This window comes from Galleria mellonella, unplaced genomic scaffold (genome assembly GCF_026898425.1).
Source record: "Galleria mellonella isolate WM207_F2 unplaced genomic scaffold, CSIRO_AGI_GalMel_v1 utg63, whole genome shotgun sequence".
NCBI lineage: Eukaryota > Metazoa > Arthropoda > Insecta > Lepidoptera > Pyralidae > Galleria > Galleria mellonella.
In genome coordinates this window covers 14,960,626-14,982,407 of record NW_026442130.1, presented here as the reverse complement: position 1 = coordinate 14,982,407, position 21,782 = coordinate 14,960,626, and the positions used below count along the sequence as shown (strand labels likewise).

The 21,782-nt window shown below is 36.2% G+C and overlaps 3 protein-coding genes across 3 annotated transcripts; 2 read left to right on the top strand and 1 right to left on the bottom strand.

The window, feature by feature from the left end:
* The first annotated feature begins 4,861 nt into the window (after nucleotides 1-4,861).
* LOC113514994 (uncharacterized) lies at nucleotides 4,862-9,810 on the top strand. Its single transcript, XM_026899108.3, has 6 exons — nucleotides 4,862-5,047; nucleotides 5,766-5,946; nucleotides 6,640-6,813; nucleotides 7,481-7,662; nucleotides 8,183-8,363; nucleotides 8,827-9,810. Exons 1-6 carry the CDS (start codon nucleotides 4,913-4,915, stop codon nucleotides 9,006-9,008), a joined length of 1,035 nt encoding a protein of 344 aa, XP_026754909.3. The 5' UTR covers nucleotides 4,862-4,912; the 3' UTR covers nucleotides 9,009-9,810.
* Nucleotides 9,811-11,773: 1,963 nt separating this feature from the next.
* LOC116413826 (general odorant-binding protein 1) lies at nucleotides 11,774-14,139 on the top strand. Its single transcript, XM_052899760.1, has 3 exons — nucleotides 11,774-12,006; nucleotides 12,440-12,620; nucleotides 13,925-14,139. Exons 1-3 carry the CDS (start codon nucleotides 11,812-11,814, stop codon nucleotides 14,104-14,106), a joined length of 558 nt encoding a protein of 185 aa, XP_052755720.1. The 5' UTR covers nucleotides 11,774-11,811; the 3' UTR covers nucleotides 14,107-14,139.
* A 3,993-nt stretch (nucleotides 14,140-18,132) lies between these two features.
* Nucleotides 18,133-21,493, bottom strand: LOC113510583 (general odorant-binding protein 1). The gene is made up of 3 exons (XM_026894036.3): nucleotides 21,331-21,493; nucleotides 20,541-20,724; nucleotides 18,133-19,148 (listed from the first exon to the last, which is right to left on the bottom strand). The coding sequence occupies exons 1-3, from the start codon at nucleotides 21,472-21,474 to the stop codon at nucleotides 18,967-18,969; spliced, it is 510 nt and encodes a 169-aa protein (XP_026749837.1). The 5' UTR covers nucleotides 21,475-21,493; the 3' UTR covers nucleotides 18,133-18,966.
* Nucleotides 21,494-21,782: the final 289 nt, after the last annotated feature.

Genomic DNA, 21,782 nt, shown 5'->3' with positions numbered 1-21,782 from the left:
GCATAAATTAGATATTAAATTAGTTATAGTTTTTTAGATAGAAATTAAAATACAATACAAATTTTTAAATTATATTACAAAGTCATAATTTATGTACCCGTCAAAAAACACCTCATCGACCGTAACTTAGTAGAATGTCGTTTTAAAACCCATTATCCACATAATGCGACATAACTACGTCGTCCAACAGTAAATTCGTTTTATTAGCGTTTCACTTTTGTTAGATATTCAACATTAGCATTCACATGGCGCGGTGTTTGTGAAAAATGGTTGAATTCTCTATGGAATCCATTTCGTTTGAAAACCAATTTACCTTTTGTAGACACAAAACATGCGGTGCATACTATTTTAGACCTTGTTTCTTTAAGAGAAGGACAATATTAAAATGTACATTTGGTCTAAAGTTAACAAATCTTATGCTGTTCAAGTAACTTCTTATTTTCAGAGCATTCCCCCTCAATTATAATCGCACCGTTTCCATTCTTATTTCTTTCAGCGAAAGGTTTATTTTTCTTTGCAATTTCTTCAGAAGTCGGTGCTTCTAATGATGTTTCAACAAACTTACATTTTGCGTCCAGTTTGTTAATTCCAGTATGGCGTTAGATGCTTTTAGGACGTAAACACTCGCTGGTTTCTTTGGTTCAGTTGACAGCTTGATGAATAGCAACTGCAACTTTGAAGGTTTCATTACAACATGATTCATGAAACTATGAATGTTTCATGAAGTTTTCAGCCTTATAGTACTATATGTACATAAGTAAATAGTACATCTATACGTCACTTGTAGTAATAGTCAATGATAAGTCTTGGTTATTGTTATACTAATAACTATTTATATATAACTATATTCATATAGTAATATGTACTCGGTAGCGCCATCTACCACTTCCATTGATACTACAGAAAATCAGCGTTTAGGCGTTACGTATGAATGCCTAAACACTTAGCTGAATGGTGACCATTTTGGTCGCATAATTTCTAATTAGGTATAAGTTTTATTTTGTATTTCCATTTTCTTTAAGTTTTCAATTGTTTTTGTTTTTGTTGTAATTGTTATTGTTATATGCTAAATAAATATTTTTCTTTCTTTCTTAGTCTAAATATATTTTTAATATATGAATGCAAGTAATTCCATAACAGAATACTAAAGTTTTTCTTTTTTCTTTTTTTTATACAACTTAGAATGGCAAACAAGCTGACGGCCCACTTGATGGAAAGTGATAACCGTCGCCTTTAAACATGAGCAGTACTATGGACACAACAGAGTATACTGTTTCGCCCATGATACCCCCCATGCCATACCTGAGGATTCAGATGTTATTCCTCGTACCCTGTAAATTCACGCTATATTCCACCGTTCAAACATTTGAAAAATTTAAATTTAGAACAAGCAATGCCGGTAAGAGAATCAATTTTAATCGTTATAAAATAAATTGCAAAAGACTAAGATTCCCATTGCAAGCAATATACTCAACCAGGACGACCTGCTCGTGGTTCCCCCTGGAAACTATCATCGTTAGTTCCTGATGAATTCATCATGATGGACTAACTGGCCTGTTTTCATTCTCATCAATCAATCTTCACTGGTGCTCCGCCAGCGTATCCCGTTAGCGCAGACGGGGTTGCCATTCCATTTTCACCCATAAAAAAAATACTTTAGACTCTAAAGTCCCTAGAATACCTAGAGTCTAGTTCAACAGCAACAATGTAACTTAAAATTTGTATTATTATAACAGTATCCGTATTTGGGATGTATCGCAGTATCGTATTAATCCGATAACATCTGGGACGTCATATCTTACGAGAAGCGGCCTCTACCGTATCTTATTGTCGTGTTATGTTTATCACTGTGTGCTAGCATCTCCCATTCCCCATTCCTATCACGTACTGTTGCCAAGGGAGAAATAAATATTTCCAAGAAAATCGCGACCTGTTTTATATGTAAATTTTTATATTTTCAAATAAAATCCCACCGTGTGTTTGTCGATTCGGTTTTATTGTTTAGCGTTGGGGTGCTCAGGTGTTTGCATACAAACATATGGACGATAAATATTTGTGTGCTCCGAAGTATCGTCTTAAGAAGTGTTTTGTTGATTTTTAGAATGTTACATCAAGACTACTAGAGACATGTATACTTATACGAAAGTCAACTACAATAAGGCTGTTAGGATCTTGAAATCTAGAAAAGTGCCTTGAAAAACGCACGGTGGAGGACCGCCACTTATCCAGATGATTGGAATGGAACTTTAGTTTATGGGTTGTACGGTGGTGTTTATCAGCAGCAGGTATCAATCCGAACAATTCCTCAGAGCACTCCCCACGAAAAATTCGATAAAAGAATCCTATCTAAAAGATAGAAAAATGTCTAGTTTTTTTCATTTAACATTAGCGTATTAAAAATTGTTTTCTAGGGGGGTCTGGTCCGCGTTGGATACTCGGTAGTCGTACAAACGGGAACCCGGGATCCAACATAAGCGCCTCGAGGTACGTCGTGTGGTTTTTAGTGGGTACGAATCCCACACACCCCAGCTGCCCTCCCTCCGGCAGGTGGGACGGTCTTTCCGAAGATTTTCCACACGTTAAAGAAAAAAAAGGGGGGTCTGGTCCCTTAAAATAGGCGCATATGCAGTCTCCGACCGATCTTTACTTATAACTAAAAGCTACGCCTCTTATTTTGTAACAGGCATCAGAAAATTTTACCAAAGCACCACCTTTTCCTTTATAAACACGTTCATATGAATAAAATACACCTATAGCTTTGACACCAAAGTAATTAATACAACATTTTATCAATATACCAACAAAGCTTACCAGTAAAACAAGGGAACACTATAATTATTTCGTATCAACCCCATAAGTCTTAACTCACGAACTCGCATCATTTTTCTTCGCTCCCCACGATATCTACAACTTGTTTTCCACGTTTCTGCCTAGACTAACTTGTTTCGTCTACTAAGCCCTTAGGCTGGTATGATTGATGGTGTAAACAGCCACGAAAAAAAATATAATAATTTCCTATTTCCGAGTTGTTTTACTACAGATTAGTAATTTACAAATGATATGTCAAATATGACAGTCATTGGTAATGTAATGTGTGATATTGTATTATCGAAACTCAAGATTGCCGTGACCGGTGTACTGAGTCGTCCAAATTAAGTGTTTAAAGTTCGAAGGGCAATGATCAGACATGTGACGGTGAGTGATCAAACTAATATAGTACTATTACAATACACTGCGAATATAGTATGTTATATGTAGTTGGATGTTTGGCACATAATTGATTAAATAGCTCGTCGGATTATAATGAAATTTTGTACATAAGTAGATCATGTCTTGGACTAAAATATAGAGTTATTATTATTTCAGCTTTTAACTGTCCACTGCTAAACATAAGCTTTTCCTCTAAGGGGAGTTTTGCCAATAGTTGCCACGCATGGCAGGCGGTGTGGCAACCGTAGTTACGTTTGTAGTTTGTTGTTGAATATACATAAATGAATATGAATCGATAAATGTGTTGCTCTGTGCAAAACTCGAGAACAGTTGGACCAATTCTGCAAAAAAAAATTATATGTAATTACTGAAATCCAAGGATGGTTGAGGATATAATTGCAAAAATTGCTAAAAAAAACGTATAAAAAACAATTTTTCTTTACCCATACAAACTTTTGACAAAACGACATCTGTCGGGTAAAATAGTTCAAAAATATTGGCTTTTAAGTTAAAGGATGTACAAAGGAAAGATGTTTGCACGACAAACATCATTTTACGGAACCATTCAGGTAAGAATTAAGCAATTTTTCTGCTGCTGGAATTTGCCACTGCACGATACATCACGAAGTATGTTGGGGTGCAAGCAGCGGCTCGCAAAGTGATTCCAGAACCAATGGTCTGTGAGATGGGATATGTGGAATGAATACTAAAGTCAACTTGTCTACAACTATGATATTGAGACTTACAATTTCATTTTATATATATAATTGTGGTCAGTTTTTTTATACAACTTGGAATGGCAAACATGCTGACGGCCCACCTGATAGAAAGTGGTAACCGTCGCCTATAGACATGAGCAGTACCGTGGACATAACAGAGTATACTGTTTCGCCCATAATACCCTCCATGCGTTGCTATTCCTGAGGACTCAGGTGTTATTCCTCCGTACCCAGTAAATTCACGCCATATCCCACTCTTTAAACCGGAATACAGCCATGCAAACATAACTGCTTTACGGTTGAATCACGAATGAGACAGGTAATAAATAAATATGTTTGCCATTCTAAGTTGTATAAAAAAGAATATGTTTGTTACTCTATTACGCTTAAACGGCTGAACGGATTTGAACGAAATCTGGTTCGCGGGTAGGTTATATATCATTGTAATACGCGAAAGGCGTGGAAATAGCTGGTACAAAATAAAAAACGATATGATTTTACAAACGTCTCTATAGTTGAACTTTGTTTGATCATGGACTAGATACTGTGATAGTTTTCCTTCAAATTTTTAACCAACTCCCTTCGATATGGTATACGAATTGTAGACCAAGATTTTCACATACCATTTGTAATGTAGCAAGCTCCTGGCGGTTTCTGTCAATAATTATTGATAGCAACAATCAACCTTAATGGCCGGCCTCGTTCACCGTGACTTGCAGCAGCAGTTCCATTATAGAAAACCTACCATTACCTGGTGCATAGGCAGAAACAGCCATTTTAGTACTCATTACGGCATGTGTAACGTATTACAAATGATTTTTAACCTTAAATTGTAGATTATAAGAGTCTATCTAAATACTATTTACAATGGGGCGGATAATAACATACTATATAACAAATAAAAAAAATTGACCACAATATATTGAGGAGATTTCGAAGAAACTGTCATAACTTGTGAAGAAATCGAAGTAATAACTGTGAAAATGGTGGCCAGCTACTGTTTCTTGTTTACCGCTATAGTTTTGGCTTCGATCAGTAATCCGGTGAGAGGGACCGCTGAAGTTATGAGTCATGTCTCAGCACATTTTGGGAAAACACTTGAAGAGTGCAGAGAGGAGGTAAATCGTACATATTCTTATTTATAATTGTAGTTTTTTGTTTTATAATTGCTCTCTAATGTAACTATACTATAGTTGAAGGAATTGTGATAGTAATCTACAGACAAAGACTCATAGACATCTTGTATATTTTTTTTTTTGCAACTTAAAATGGCAAACAAATTGATGGCCCATCTGATAAAAAGAGTCAATCGTCATTTATAGCATAGATTTATGTCTATATATAACATTATGGACGTCGCAGAATAGAGAGTAACACCCATGGTATCCTTCATGCGCTGTCATTCCCATAAAGTAAATTGTAGGTGTGCACAAATACTATTTTTTTGCGGAGTATATCATGAGTCTTTAATTATAAGTTTATTTTTTAAACTTCTTCGATCAGTAAAAGAAGCGATACCACTTCATACCATATCAGCCGGTAATTGTTCACTGTTAAACATAGGGCTCCCTCTATTGGCGGGGTTTGCCAGTAGCTGCCACGCTTCGCAGGCGGATTGGCAACCAGAGTTAGGTATTGGAGATGTTTTAAGAGGGACGCTGTTGCCCAACCTTTAACCATTAAGTTTCCTTAGCTTAAGCTTCTTACGACACCGGGATCCTCACAAGATAACACGGGAAAGGAAGGGCGTATTCTATGCCGGGACTACACGGCAAAGAAGCAATGCTAATATTTTATTCTTTAACTAATGTTAAACTGGAATTTGTTACGATACAGTCAGGTCTAACTGCGGAAATCATGGAGGAATTCAAACACTTCTGGAGTGATGACTTCGACATAGTCCACCGGGAGTTGGGTTGTGCCATAATTTGCATGTCCAATAAATTCTCGTTGATGAAGGACGACAGTAGAATCCATCACGTCAATATGCATGATTACGTGAAGAGTTTTCCAAATGGTAAGGACTTTGTTTCGATATTGAAATCTGACAATTACTGATTTCTTAAATTGTACGATAATAACTTTTGTTATCGAAAATACAGTGTCATCGTGTTCTTGCAATTTTTCCTTCTTCGAGGTGAACAAAATATGTTTTTTCTCTTCCAATCATCTATATTTGCAATCATCATACTATTTACTCCTTTTATGTTTATATTATTATGTATTAGTCTATCTGTATATTACTGGACCTTGGATTTAACGATCCTGTTAACATAATAAATTTTCTTTTAATCTTTGCTTTTATAAAATAGAAATTATCGATTTAGTCAAATAACATCTATGTAATGTAATTTCACGTCATTTAAAATTTTATTAAACCATGATAAACGTGTAAAAATGAAAAAATCTTTGCCTGAAAAATGGAGCTTCATGGCCAAATCATGTGGCATTGCCTTATTAAAGTAATGTGTATGATATAGCATGTATGTGGTATGAGAGAAATGATCAAGATCCTCAAAACATTTATACGAATACCTGAATGTTTAGTATGATTTACTTTTACATTTCATTCATAAATCATTGACTAAATTTTACAGTTTAGTATTACTTTTATTGATAAATCTCTGGTAAATGTAAAAATAGAAGCCCCGCATTTTTTAGTTTTTAAAAGTAGTATTGATCATTATCATACCCCATATCTGATTTGCAGGCGAAGTCCTGGCCGCTAAGATGGTGGAACTCATCCACAACTGTGAGAAGAAGTATGACGATATCGAGGACGATTGCACTCGTGTAATGAAGTCCGCTGCGTGCTTCAAACAAGACGCAAAAAAAGAGGGCATCGCACCTGAAGTAGCTATGATCGAAGCCGTCGTCGAGAAATATTAAAACTACAAAATGGCCATCAATTTTTTTTTTAATTGATCATGTAATAATTTTTATTGTGGCAGATTTATATAGTAGAAAAATGTGTTAATTAAATATAAATGTTTTTTGTTTAAAGGTGTTCCTTTTTTCTTTTAAATACCTGTTGCTTAATCTTTTTATTTATTTTCATTTACCAACTACTGCTTATACATAGGTTTTCTCTTTACTGCTCCACGATGTACGATCTTATGTTGGTGTCATTCAACTCTTGTCGGCCAATAATTTAATATTTTCCGACCATCAGGTGCTATATAGTACTTTGTGTATAGTTAAGAAAAATAAGGTAAAAAATAAAAATATGGTCAACTGTATAGGAGGAGAAATTACATAGAAACACTTTAAAGAATTTTGATTTTATTTACTTACTTTATTTTTCAAATTTGTTATTTTTTTTTTGTATTTATATTACAAAACGCACTGTTTAAAGTGCCTCTTAACGATTATAATAGTGTGCTTGCCCTAGACACACATGAAGATCAGATAATTTTTAATTCATAACAATTAGTGACTAATGATGACAAATTGATGGATACCTTTGACAAATTAGATTCTAAACTATACATGCTCATTTAAACTTTAAGTGTAAACATGTAATTAAAAATAAACAATTAAAACGTAACTATATAAAACACAGAAAAAGATAAACAATCTTGTGATTTCTGAGCATAAAGCCAACATGTCAAAGAGAATCGTTATAGTAGTGTTCATTTATTTAGCCATAGAACCAAGTACTGACGCGTCACAGGATATTATGAAGGAACTTATGGTGAATTTCGTTAAAGCTTTTGATATTTGTAAAAAAGAGGTATGTAAACATAAGTAAATAAGTGTTTAGTGGTTAGGCTAGGGTACTTTATGTTATGAAAAACCAAGCAACGAACATATATATCTTATAAAGACACCATTCACAATACCAAGACCAATAAAATATTATAACCTTAATTTATTTGACAAGGAATCCAACTCTGTAACTTAGTACAAAGCAACGTGCAACGTTACGGAGGTCGTCGATGAGGAGATAGTATAATATAGAAATATATTATACAGGAATATTCGGCACTGTTTATATTGTAGAAAGCATGAGATTTTGCACTAGATCTCTTTAAAAAAGATAGATGAGTATTAAGAAAGAATTTATAAAAATTCTTCACCCGAGGGAGTAAAACAAAGGTTAAGTTGTCAATGTAAATTTCTCGTTAAAAATATTATCGGAAAATAATAAATTAATAAGCAATTGAAACCAGCTAATAAACTAGTTCAAGCCGAAGCCTTGAACACTGCTTTAAATTTTACAACTGTCATTGATATGATATTATTTTAAACAGTTGGATCTTCCGAATACAGTTCATGCAGACTTTTATAATTTCTGGAAGGAGGAATATGAAATTACACATAGACAAACCGGCTGCGCAATAAAATGCCTCTCCGCAAAACTGGACCTCATAGATCCTGAAGGAAAGCTTCGACATGGCAATGCTCAGAAATTCGCCATGGAATACGGTGCTGGTGAGTTAGCTCATTTTAAAACTACTCGTATTTAACTACCAGAGTGAGACTTAAAGTAGAAAAGTGTCTTTTTAAGGTCTTTTTAAGTCTCCTTCTGATATGCACATGATTATTTTTATGCGGTATAGAATGAAAAACTAGCTGACGAAGGTCTCTGCTAAAATAGCGATTAACAGTCTCCTTTGTTTAAAATTACTCGATTTCACCTTGTTCTTCTAACATTTCATCGTCATTCTCTTCTTCTAACTTTCCATTCAAAGGTTGCTGAGAAGAGACAACTCCTTGTTAATAAGATTTCCCATTATTTTCATCTGTTTTTTATAATTTCTTGTTTTTTTTTTTTTGAAGCTCACTACTATAATGTTTTGAAAAGAATACATAATATGTATCTAATATTGATCTATCTTCAATTGGTTATTCTTTAAACCACCAATATACTAATTAAATTTCTATTAAACTGCAGATGAAAACATGGCGAATCAAGTCGTCGATCTTATTCATGCATGCGAAAAGTCATTCCCGTCTAATGACGATGAATGCATGAGAATATTGAACATCACCAACTGTTTCAAGACTGAGATACACAAATTAAAATGGGCACCTGACATGATTCTCCTAGTTGGAGAGATACTATTAGAATATTAACAGAACAAATGACGTTGGCTTTGTAAAACACGATGGCAATGGTTTTGCAACTTGAAATAAGAAATTTTTAGTTATAAATAATCTAATATTGAAAGTTTTCTTAATAATTATTGTACTGTTCGTAATTATATACGTAGCACAGGGCTGTAACAAATTGTGACAAAAAACTAATAGTCAAACAAATGTCCTATTCTACCGCCTAATGGAAAGCGTTCGAAAGAATTTCATTCCCTTTCTGATAACGTACCATGAGGATGGGCCTGCATCTATACAGGGTAGACAGCCGGCGCTCATGTACAAATAAGTTTATTAATTCTTGCATGAACCGTACCGTGACAGTGTGGAATGACCTTTTCCGTGATGTTTTTCCTTCATCCTATAACTTCGGATCCTGCAAACACAGCTTGAAAAAGCACTTATTCATGGACCATGCCATGTCTTTGTTTGCTCCGAATGGAGTGGTCACATGTTGTGCTATAATTGAAAAAAAAAACAAGGTTTATTGAGCACAATTCGAACTGAAACTATCGAGCACAAAGTAATAAAAAAACAACACAAAACCTAAACAGTATATCAAAAAAGTTTCCAACGACTTCGTTTCTGTCAAGGAATTCAAAGGGATTTCTAAATATTGTGAACATGACAAATACCTCAATTAATGATTAAAAAGTGACTATGTTTTGTTTTATCTGCGAACATATTTCTCAAATTTTTATTTGAAGTTCTTATTTTTGGTTGTTGGTAACTTTCATTTGTTTATAATATCGTATATTTTGTGTTATGCAATAAAAGGGATATGGTATTATGGTGTTTTTATTTACTAATTAACTGAGCCGATAGATGGCGTTCTATCAAAAGATGCGTTGGCGTATTTGGAATTATTTTCCAGTGAGTGTCTGGGCCCTTAATAGAAGCTCATAAGAAGTTAATAACTCTTATACATTTCTTTGCTTTCTTTCTTTCTTATTAGCTGGAAACTCTGCTCTTAATCCTTTCTGATTCTTCTGATTCATACTGAGTATAGTGAAGGACACAAAAAATATTAAATTTAAAATAATTTCTTTTTGTTTCATTGTTATTCTTATATTTTTACTATTGTTATTTCTTTATCTTTAAACACGGTGATTCAAAATGTTATCAAATTGTATATTTAAATAGAAGATATGTAAGTAAATTCTAAACATCTTAAATAATCTTAAATCGATAATTCAAATTTCGAAAATTTATTAAAAAAGAAGTATTTCATAACTTTAAACGTAAAGAAAAAAAATTATAATTTTTTTTTTAATAATCCTTGAACTAAGCCATCTATATTTTTATGTATGTTCGATAGAATAATACATGAGAAAGATAAATAAACACCGTAATAACACGAGACATGTAATGGGCAATATTTGCAATTCTGTACATTGATCGGATAACCGACAATTAAAACGAGATGGTCGCTAATCTAATAACGCCACTGATATACAAACAAATATCCGGTGGAACTGACATTTCTGTAAATTCAATAAACAACTCATTAGAATTTAGAGAGCGTTCGTCTCTCTCTCTCTCTTATTCGCACCTGTGTGTGATGTTTTCTGGTATTTTTACCTACATACATACATATCTATCATGCCTACTTCCCATTAGGGTAGGCAAAAACAATGTTTTTTTGGGTGAAAATGCAATATATCTCTACTTGCGCCATCAGTATACGCTGGCGTGGCACCTGCGCGAGATATTAGAGAATAGGTGAGGATGAAAATTATAGTAAGTAGTTGGCCCATCGTGACGATGAACCTAAATGCCAGATTGAACCTTTCGACTCGTTGCAACGACGAGCTATGAGAATTGTCGATGATCCCAGGTATCGAACCCTTAAGTCTTAGGAGAGATTTTGCCTCGCTCTGCTTGTTCTACCGTTTGTACAACGGATTGTGCTCAGAGGAATTGTTCAATATGATGCCCACAGCCACTTTCTACCATCGTACGACTCGCCATCGACAGGAAGTTTCTCCTCATGTTCTACAGTCTCAATGGTCGCGTACTGCGCAGATTTAGAGATGTTTCTTCCCACGAACACTCAGGTTGTGGAATGAGCTCCCTGCCGAGGTTTTCCCAAGGGCCTACAGCATGGGGTTCTTCAAAAGGGGGTAAAGAGGTTTCTTCAGGGTCGGCAACGCACGTGTAATACCTCTGGTATTGCAGGTGTTCATAGGCTACGGTAACCACTTACCATCAGGTGGGCCGTATGCTTGTTTGCCACCTCAGTGGTATAAAAAAATACAAGAATTAACCACGGTAATACCAGAGGGAAACGCGTGGAGGTCTACCTGATAGGGAATATACCTGCCAACAAGTAATTTAAAACTCACAACTACTTTACTAATAATCCTATGAATAAGTGTGTAACACACTTTTCCTACCTTTTTTACCAGAGGGAGACTTTGTACAAAAGTCGATTGCTTAGGTACCTCTGTCCCATTCGTGTTTCAACCGTAACGCAGTTTGTTTGCATGTCAGTGTTTCGGTTTGAAGGGTGAGATATGGCGTGAATTTACTGGGTATGGAGGAATAACACCTGAGTCCTCAGGAATAGCAACGCATGGGGGGTATCATGGGCGAAACAGTATACTCTGTTATGTCCATGGTACTGCTCATGTCTATAGGCGACGGTTACCACTTTCCATCAAGTGGGCCGTCAGCTTGTTTGCCATTCTGAGTTGTAAAAAAAAACACAAGTGTCTTTTCCATCCAGTTAAATTATTCTTATGCCATCACAACACATTAATTAACAATTAAATACCATTACGATGTTATGAGTAATCCGTATTTAAGTCGGCCCGTGAGATGTTCTGATACTTTTTGCAAGAACGCCATAGTTATGGCAGGAGCAGTTTTTGTCGGCTTACTGTTGGCAGCAATTAGCGTGAGGGATGTAGAGCCTTCTAGAGAAGTATTGAGATACATTACTACTGGATTCCTTAAAACGTTGGACGATTGCAAACATGAGGTAATATTGGCTATTCCTGAAATATCAAATTTGCGAAAACAGGCCTTTAGCGGTTCTAAGCCTTTCAATATACTTTTAACATACAACTTCATACACAAAATTATAAAACAACTTTTATACGGCTTTTTTTTCTTGTTTTTATTATATATCATCATCGTATCATGCTTTAACTGTCCACTGCTGAACATAAGCCTCCCCCTTGGGGGGTTTTGCCAGTAGTTGCCACGCTTGGCAGGCGGATTGACCGTTTGTCAATCCGCCTGCCAAGCGCAGGCGCAATTAGGGTTTAGAGATGTTTTAAAAGGGACGCTGCTGCCCATCCCTCGCCCTACCTTAGTCGCCTCTTACGAAACTTGCGGGAAAGCAACGGGTGGTCTGTTCTATGCAGGGACCACACGGCGAGTATATTTATAGCAAGCCGGTATATTTTCAGCTGAACCTCTCCGACCACATTATTACCGACTTGTACCACTACTGGAAACAAGAATACGACATGCTGGACAAAGACGTAGGCTGTGTTATTCTGTGTATGAGCAAAAAATTAAACTTGGTGGACACGAGTGGGCGGTTACATCACGGAAGCGCCAAAGATTTCGCCGTGCAGCACGGAGCCGGTACGTACGACGAATGGGAAAAATATATCGGCTAGAAATGGATGTGGCGAAGCTGCCAAAATGTACTCTTTTAACTAATGATCTGTAACTAATATGTAATACATTAATATTTAATTTTATTGTGACATTAATATAAAAATTTGTGACAACCCTATCAATGCAGGGGTTTTTTTTATGTGTGAAAATGGCATGGTAACCCCAAGTGCGCTATCGGTATACACTGGCGGGGCACCAGTGAGGAATGATTAGTGAAGATGAAAAGGCAGGTCATTTAGCCCATCGTGACGAATTTCAACGATAAATTAGTCACGATGGTTTCCAGGGGGGACCGCGTGGAGGTCGACCTGACAGAGTATATTGCTAGTAATGGAACTATTTGACCCCATTACTAACAATCCCTTTCCCCCCTCAATGCAGGCGTTAGTAATGCGAACTACCAGTCCCATTGATAGTAACATACCCTGTCAGGTCCCCCTGGAAACTACCTTGTTAAATTCCAGGTTTATTCATCACGATGAGCTAACTGATCTGCCTTTTCATTCACATCTATCATCTCTCACTGGTGTCCCGCCAGCGTATACCGTTATCACACACGGGATAACTATTCCATTATCATCCATAAAAAAGACTTTGCTAATGCGTAATGCATTGTTTGGAAGGGTTGTCACAAATTTATCCGAATTGTACAAATAATTTTACGATATAACTCCACTAACACGACATACCTGCCAGTAAACAAGATACATACTGTCATTTCGATCTCTTTGCAAGCCCTGTTTTAATGGGACGCGAATTGGACGTGAGTCATTAACATTTTCTTTTTTATACAACTTAGAATGGCAAACAAGCTGACGGCCCACCTGATGGAAAGTGGTAACCGTCGCCTATAGACATGAGCAGTACCATGGACATAACAGAGTATACTGTTTCGCCCATGATACCCCCCATGCTTTGCCATTCCTGAGGACTCAGGTGTTATTCTTCTGTACCCAGTAAATTCACGCCATATCTCACCCTTCAAATCTAAACACAGCATGCAAACACAACTGCTTCGCGGTTGAAACACGAATAGGACAGAGGTATCCAAGCAATCGACTTTTGTACAGTCTCCCTCTGGTAATATGTCAATATACCTATGAAGTTCTTATTCACAAGAATGTAAACTCTACCTGGATTCATACCAGAAAAGGCTCTTACCACTGTAAGATTACAGAGTTTTTCTGAAGGCATCTTCAGGCAAATTAATAGATCGCTGCTCCGATTCTGGTGTTAATAGTTTGTTTATTTATTTATTTTCATTTTAGCTGAATCCGTCGCCGACAAACTGGTGGAAATGCTTCATGAATGCGAGAAGCAGTCCTTAACTATTGAAGACTCATGCGTTCGTACCCTGGAGGTGGCCAAATGCTTCCGAACAAACATCCGAGACCTGGACTGGTCACCGAAAGTTGATGTCATAGTCTCCGAGATTCTTACTGTTGTGTAAAAGAGCGCAATATTAAATCCATTTTATAAATTGTTTAATTTTTTTTCGACTAGTTTGTACCTATAACAGTGGGCGCCATTCTTACAATACTAGAGCCGTTTCCTTTGGCTTAACACACGTAAATATAATACATTCATTCATATCTATTCTGTTGGGGGGAAGGGATTGTTAGTAATGCGGACTACTAGTCCCATTGCTAGCAATATACCCTGACAGGGCGACCTCCACGTGGTTCCGCCTGGAAACCATAATGCACTAACTGACTTGCCTTTTCATTCTCACCTATCATCCCTCACTGGTGCCCTGCTAGCGTATACCGTTAGCGCAGGCGGGGTAACCATTCCATTGTTATCCATTAAAAAAAAAACAGTAAAAATCAACTGTTTAAACCTGAAAGAGTAACAAACATCCAATTTGTGAATTTCCAAAAATTTGTGAGGTTGAAACTCACATTTTTTTACGAATCCGAATGAAATGAAATAAAATGTATATTTATTTGCCAAAAACATTTTTACATCGATGACTAACTCTACGAATCACACACTAGGTATGCAAGTCTGTATCGTGTAATTCAGAAATGCGATTTAGTGGTGTATTAAGTGCTCGGCTGACATATATACTCTTGACAGAGTGGTCATGGTTTTTATTATGATAGTGGATCGTCGATGAGGCCCTTCATCGCGATTGAGGTCCTCGCAATGCGTCTCCATCTACTGCTCACAGCCGAGCGAGAACATTCCACAGTAGATTGTTGTGTGGCCATTTTGATGAGGTCAGTCCATCGCGTTGGTGATCTACCCAGAGAACGTTTGCCTTGTACCGCTCTTGGACAATTAGACGTTCCATACAGTTTTCATTCCGGATAATATGGCTAAAGTACTTGAGAATTCGTATTTGAACAATCGAAGATAATTTCTCTTATTTTCAGTTCGTTCAGAATGGAAGCGGTAGTGTTTATTTAACACTTTATTGCCCCAACATTACAGGATTTGTTGAACAATTTTCAATAGGTATAGTGTAGTACAAAAGGCGGGCTTATTGCTAAGCAATCTCTTTCAGACAACCTTTGGGTGGAAAGAATTAAAGAATAAATAGGTAGGTGGCGTTTTAAAACAATAGATCTGTAAAAAATAATATAAAATAATAAATATCTGTGACTGCATAATCATATACACATACATAAATAAACATATATATATATATATATATATATATATATATATATATATATATATATATACATATATATATACATATATTTATATACATATAGTACATACGAATACAACTATTATATATTTACTATACTAATAAACGTCTGTCAACAATAAATCTTTCACTTTAATACAACAACGCCGAAACTGTTAATTGTATCATAACTCTCAAATTATCTGACTATAAGACAGCACAATCGGAGACTTAGAGCCGTTCAGGCAGCAATAGGCCGGGCTTAATCGAAATCTGATGTACTTACTGATAGCGGCTGGCTTCTACCACATAATATAATACTGTGCCTCCACTGTGAATTAATAGCAGGCCGCACGTAACGCATTGTTGCGATATTTATTAGCATTTTGCATCGCCTATTTCTTCACGTGTGCTGCAAGAGTATTTTAAGATATCGTAGCTGTTAATGGAAATGTACACAATAAAATCCAATAAAAGTTTTTGCTCCACAAAAAAGACACCGGCTACAATCGTGGTAAAACGAATTGTTTTAATTTAAAACCAAACTGCTAGACTAGAGGGAGATTTTGTACAAAAGTCGTTAGGCACCTCTGTCCCATTCGTGTTTCAACCGTGAAGCAGTTGTGTTTGCATGGCTGTGTTTCGGTTTGAAGGGTGGGATATGGCAGTGAATTTACAGGGGACAGAGGAATAACACCTGAGTGTTCAGGAATGGCAACGCATGAGAGGATATCATGGGCGAAACAGTATACTCTGTTATGTCCATGGTACTCGTGTCTATAGGCGATGGTTACCACTTCCCATCAGGTGGGCCATCAGCTTGTTTGCCATTCTAAATTGCATAAAAAATGACAGATTTTGATACAATTTCTTTCTGACTAATCTGAAAGTACATCCTTTAAAATAAAAAGAGAATTTTCCAAATCGGTTTATACTCGTAAATGAAGGAGTTCTGAAGTAAACAAGAAAATACAAGTGAATTAGGAACTTACTGTTTGATCAGATAAAAATTAAATAAAATTCCATAGTAAACATCGATTGGATAAACAAGGGGAAGGGGTGAAAAATTCAAAGAATCTCCCAAAGTGATGGATGTTTGGTAACGAGGACTAGGAACCTAATTGCTAGCAATATAATTGTACATTAAACCTACTTTACATACATATCGGAAACATCTAACAATCAGACAGCCTTCAAATCTGTGGAGCTGGGATGGCTGTACTAGCTATGACTCATATGCATAACGACCCAAGTGAGAGACTAAACGCAGCAAAGAGAGTCCAATTTACATTACATTATATTACATTACATTACAGCAATCAGACAAGCATAAAGATCAAACTGATGTCGAAAGGGGGCGTAGGGCATTGGCTGTTAGATGTAACATGTTGGCTCCCAGGTTTGCCCGTTGTAGTGAAGAAGTAAAAATCACACTCTTCAAAGCATACTGCCAAACATTCTACACGAGCAGTCTGTGGGTCAACTGCACACAGGCCTCACTCAGTGCCCTACGAATCCAGTACAATAATAGTTTCAGAGTGCTGTTGGGGCTACCTCGCTTTTGTAGCGCTTCTAGCATGTTTGCTCAATCTCGCGTAGATGATTACTACGGTGTAAGGAGAAAGAGGACTGCATCATTGCTAAACAGGGTTAGGACAAGCACCAACAGCATTCTAAAAGTAATAGACGAGAAATATAACTCGCCTTTAATTGGGCATTTCATTTAGATGCTGATCTAGTCGGCTGGGACATATCTGGGTGAACTGCTTAATTAAATCAATTTGTTTTTTTACTAACATAGTTTGTAAGAAAATTGTTACTAATAAAATGGACCACATTGTAGTCTAGATAATAAAGTATATTATTATTATGATTATTATAATGATTCTGAGACACTTGCTCTCGTCATTTTAAACATATCCCAAAGCAAATTGAAAAACAAACAATATGTAAACGCACAGGCGCGGTGCAGCTAAATCTTTCTCGTACGATTGCGCACCTGCGTGCGTTTATTTAGTTTTATTGTTTCATCCGTTGCGAACGTGACGGGACTTGTAACGAAGCCCCCTCGTTATTGATATTTTTGGCGAAAATCTGTTGAGCCGAGTGTCGTAAGAGTACGGAGTAGCAGACGTCTATTTTCATGTTTCATTCCATTCTTATTACCTATTCCAGTATCTATTTCCTGTGTATCATCACGTCACCTGTTTACTGTCCACTGCTGAAGATAGGCCTCTCCCATAAGAGGGAGTTTTGCAGAAGTTGCTTGATAGGTGAATTGACAATCGCAGTTAGTTTTTTGGTGATGTTTTGAGAAGGATGCTGCTGCCAATCTCTCGTCTTTCCTTAGTCGCCTCTTACGACACTCACGGGAAAAGAAGGAGTGGCTTATTCTATACCGGGACCACACGGGACAATGCCTGTATACATCATAAAGGGATAAGAGGGAAAGGAATTGTTAGTAATGGGGGTCTAATAGCCCCATTACTAGCCAGTATACAATATACCCAGGTCTCAGGTCGACCTCTACGCGGTTCCCCCTGGAAACCAACATGTTCAATTCTTGTCGAATTCGTCATGGTGATCCAACTTACCTGCATTCATTCTCACCTATCACCTTCCACTGGTGACTCGTCGGTGTATACCGATAGCGCGGGCGAGGTTACCATTCCATTTTTACCTATTAAAAAAACATCATAAAAGGAATAATATGTGAATTACCTTATACTATTATTAAAGGTAAAATTCTATTATGCTTCCTTTAAACTTGTAATTTATATATAATAAATAATAATTTAATTAACTTTCTAAACAATTAAGATTGAAATAAAACAAGAATTTAATTTGACAATATAATTTATATACCATCACCGAATACCCTAATAACCTTTGTCCTATTCCTTATTTTACTATTAAATACATTATTGCAGGCACTTTGACATATATTTAGAGAGAGATGTATTATTTACTATATAATTGTGTAACGTTGCGTTAACTATTAAAACTATACCATCACCCGTAAATTAAACCTTTGGTAATCCATCATTGAACCTTGGAACGCGCAGAAATCGTCAAGTTACACGTCATAGTAACAATTCCTTTTACAAACATCTGTAGTACATCTTTAGGTAGAGCAAATCCGTAGAAAAATTTCAAAGATTCGTAGCTACTGACAAAGTATATTGAGTTAGAAGGGACATTGATATTTCCTTTGTGGATGAGGCATTGCTCCCAAAATGTACTACGTTCTATTCAGACATCGTTATCTGAACTATTAAGCTTTATATAAACAATAGTAATTTTCTAATATTTACCATACTTGTCAAGGTGTTTATATATTTATTTATTTATATATTATTTGTATATTAAATACTATCTAATAAATATCACAAATATTATTTGCTATAATTAAGCGCAGCCTGTTACAACGCATGTTCTTATTTATTGAAATCGTAGCACTGTCGCTTTACATTATGACATGAAATTTTTGGAGGACCAACAACATTGGCCACTTTCCTTCAGGTGGACCGTCAACTCGTTTACCCTTTCAACTATAAAAATATTAGAATTAACAATAAAATATTACAAAATGCGTTAGCTTTGTCAAAATATATTTTTAGTCTATACTTCTCCTTACAAAGGTCATACCACAGTATCTACTCATCAGAACAGTTACATGTCACTCATGACCTCGGATAGAAGTTCCTCCATCGACGGTGCCCATTTGAGGGCGTGTATCTTAGTTTTGAAACATTTAGCGACCGCCAACGCCCGGAGACAGAAGTCTTCCTGCTGAGGATTATCGGATTCACAATCGTGTAACATGGTTACTATTTGCTTGGCCAAGTCGTCATCTGAAAAGTGAATTTTATTTTTAAAACTAGCGATTTGTCACGGCTTCGTAAGGGTAGATGGACGTAAAGATTATTTACCTAATCATTTTTCTTTTTTTCATTTTTAATTCTTTATTATACACACCAGTTATAAGAATATGACAGACGTAATCAAATGTACAAAGACGAGCTTAACTCTAATAGAGTTTTCTTTCAGCAACACCCAAATCATCATATCAGACTGCTCAACAGGGGCCTCCTTCATAGACTGCCACAAGGAATGGTCCCGACCTACAGGACTGGAGGCCATTTCTTTCTGATATTTGTCATTGAGGGGTTTCGCCAGTAATAGCCACGCTTGGTAACCGCAGTTAAGCTTTGGTCATATTTTAAGAAGAACATTGCTGCTCATCCTCCGACTATTAAGTTCCCATAGTCGCCTCTTACGACACCCATGGGGAAAGGATTGTTAATGGGATCTGGCAGCTCCATTACTAGCAATATATTCTTGTAAGAAGCAATTGCAGTTGTATCCATTTGCTATTTTGTTGTATTTTGTCAAAAGAGGGCCTGGCTGAAAACCAGCACTGTGCAGCTGTACACGTTGCACTGGGACACTCACAGCATCAGCTGAGCCTGTTCCTCTTGCCTAATATGAGATTTCAAATTCAATTTATTTATTGCATTATACAATATTATTATAAAAGATGTTAATAATTGATACGGTACATTGTAGACCCTGTAGGGTACAGCAATTAGAAGCGAGGGGGGCGTCGATCCTTACATTTTCATAAAGATTTCAATAATTAAATAATTAAATTTCATCAATGTAATTAAATTCTAATTAATATCCAAATTAATTTAATGATTTTAATGATTTTTTTTTGTTCCCATATGTTTTATCGGGATACTTCTTAATATGTATTTTCTGTATTTTCTATTGTAATTGTGCTTTTCTAACAATATTTTTTTTCTATTCTGTCCTATAACATATATTAACCATCACGCGGTTTTCCCTAGAAACCATCGTGATTAATTCTTAGGGTAAACTGAACTTCTTTTATCCTCACCTATCATCTCTCATTGGTATCTCTCCAACCTATACCGATAGGGCAGGCATGGTTACCATTCCATTATATCCATAAAAAAATATCCTTCTTCTTTTTGGTTCTTCAAAAGGGGATAAAGAGGTTTCTTCAGCGTCAGCAACGCGCGCGTAATACCTCTGGTATTGCCGGCGTTCATAGGCTACGGTAACCGCTTACCATCAGGTGGGCCGTATGCTTGTTTGCCACCTCAGTGGTATAAAAAAATCCTTTACTGGTAACATAGGCAGGGTTACCGTGAATAAATCAGCTTGAGATTCGGACAAAGTCATCCATGCATGCTTGGTTATAGTCACCAGTTACATACCAGCGCCGTGAGCTTTCGCGAACGCATGGGCGTTCTCGTGGTGCATCCGATCTTCTGTAATAACGATCAGGTCGTGTTTAGCCGCCATGCAGGTCAGCATACAGCCGGTGTCGCGGTGCACCAGGTCGTACTCTTCGCGCCAGAAGTTCTGCATCTCTTGCAGTATGTGGTCTCCCACGTTTAACTGAGAGCATATTAAGGGTTTGTTTCAGTACTATATCACTAGGTTTTTACGTTGTTATTACAACTAGAGACTTCTAATTAGATGGAATGACCATCTTAAATGTATTTCAGACAGTTAGGGGATCGTAGTGGATTCGTCACGCTTTTGTTAATTAAAACGATAGAATTTCTACTTTCGACTGTATAATATTAATAAAAGTTCATAAATATTATAATAAATATAATAATAAGTTATTATTATTTATAAGTATTTTGATATTATATGTTCCATACGAAACTAGTCTTTTCATAAACACTTTTTTTTATTTTCCATCCATTATTTTGGAGCGGCGGCCATATTGAATTTAGTGTGATGTTACAAATTTTATCAATTTCTATTCTTTTCTTTTTCATTGATGGCTATATTAAAAGGATTTTAAAATATATAATCCGCCATTTTGCGATGACGGCGTATTGCTAAAACCAGTCAGCTGTCTAGAAGTAGCTCTAATTAGTCTGCAAGATTTGATTCAAATAAACCCAAATAAAACAGCGTAAGTTAAATAAAAACTTGTAAAAAATTCAGCTGATTACCTACAAAACAAAAAAAAAACAAAAAATAATTCACCTCCTTTTTACATGCATCCATTGCTTTGGCAAAGGTGACGCTGAGTTTCTTCACCACTTCAGCTGAGGAATTTGCCCTACGAACGTGTAACAATAAACACGTCAGACAAAACGCGATTACACCCAATTTGCTTCTTATCCCCATATTGTACAGCAACTAATGCTAAATTGCGATTCTAGCACATTTTATGTTAACTTTTGTAGTCATTATCAAAATGGTAGGTTGTTTTAATTCTATGTTGTACGCACACAATCGGATATCATAATTGCATGGTACGAGCTAAGTGCATTTTCATTAATTAATTTTATGAATGTAACTCTAATAACAGCGTCATGTTACAAGAAATAACGCTCGCTTTGTGTTTCAACACACGTAAAACAATGTCATAATTGTACGTTTGTACGCAATATGTAATCATGCAATCCATCTTAGCACTCTGATAGTGAGGAACG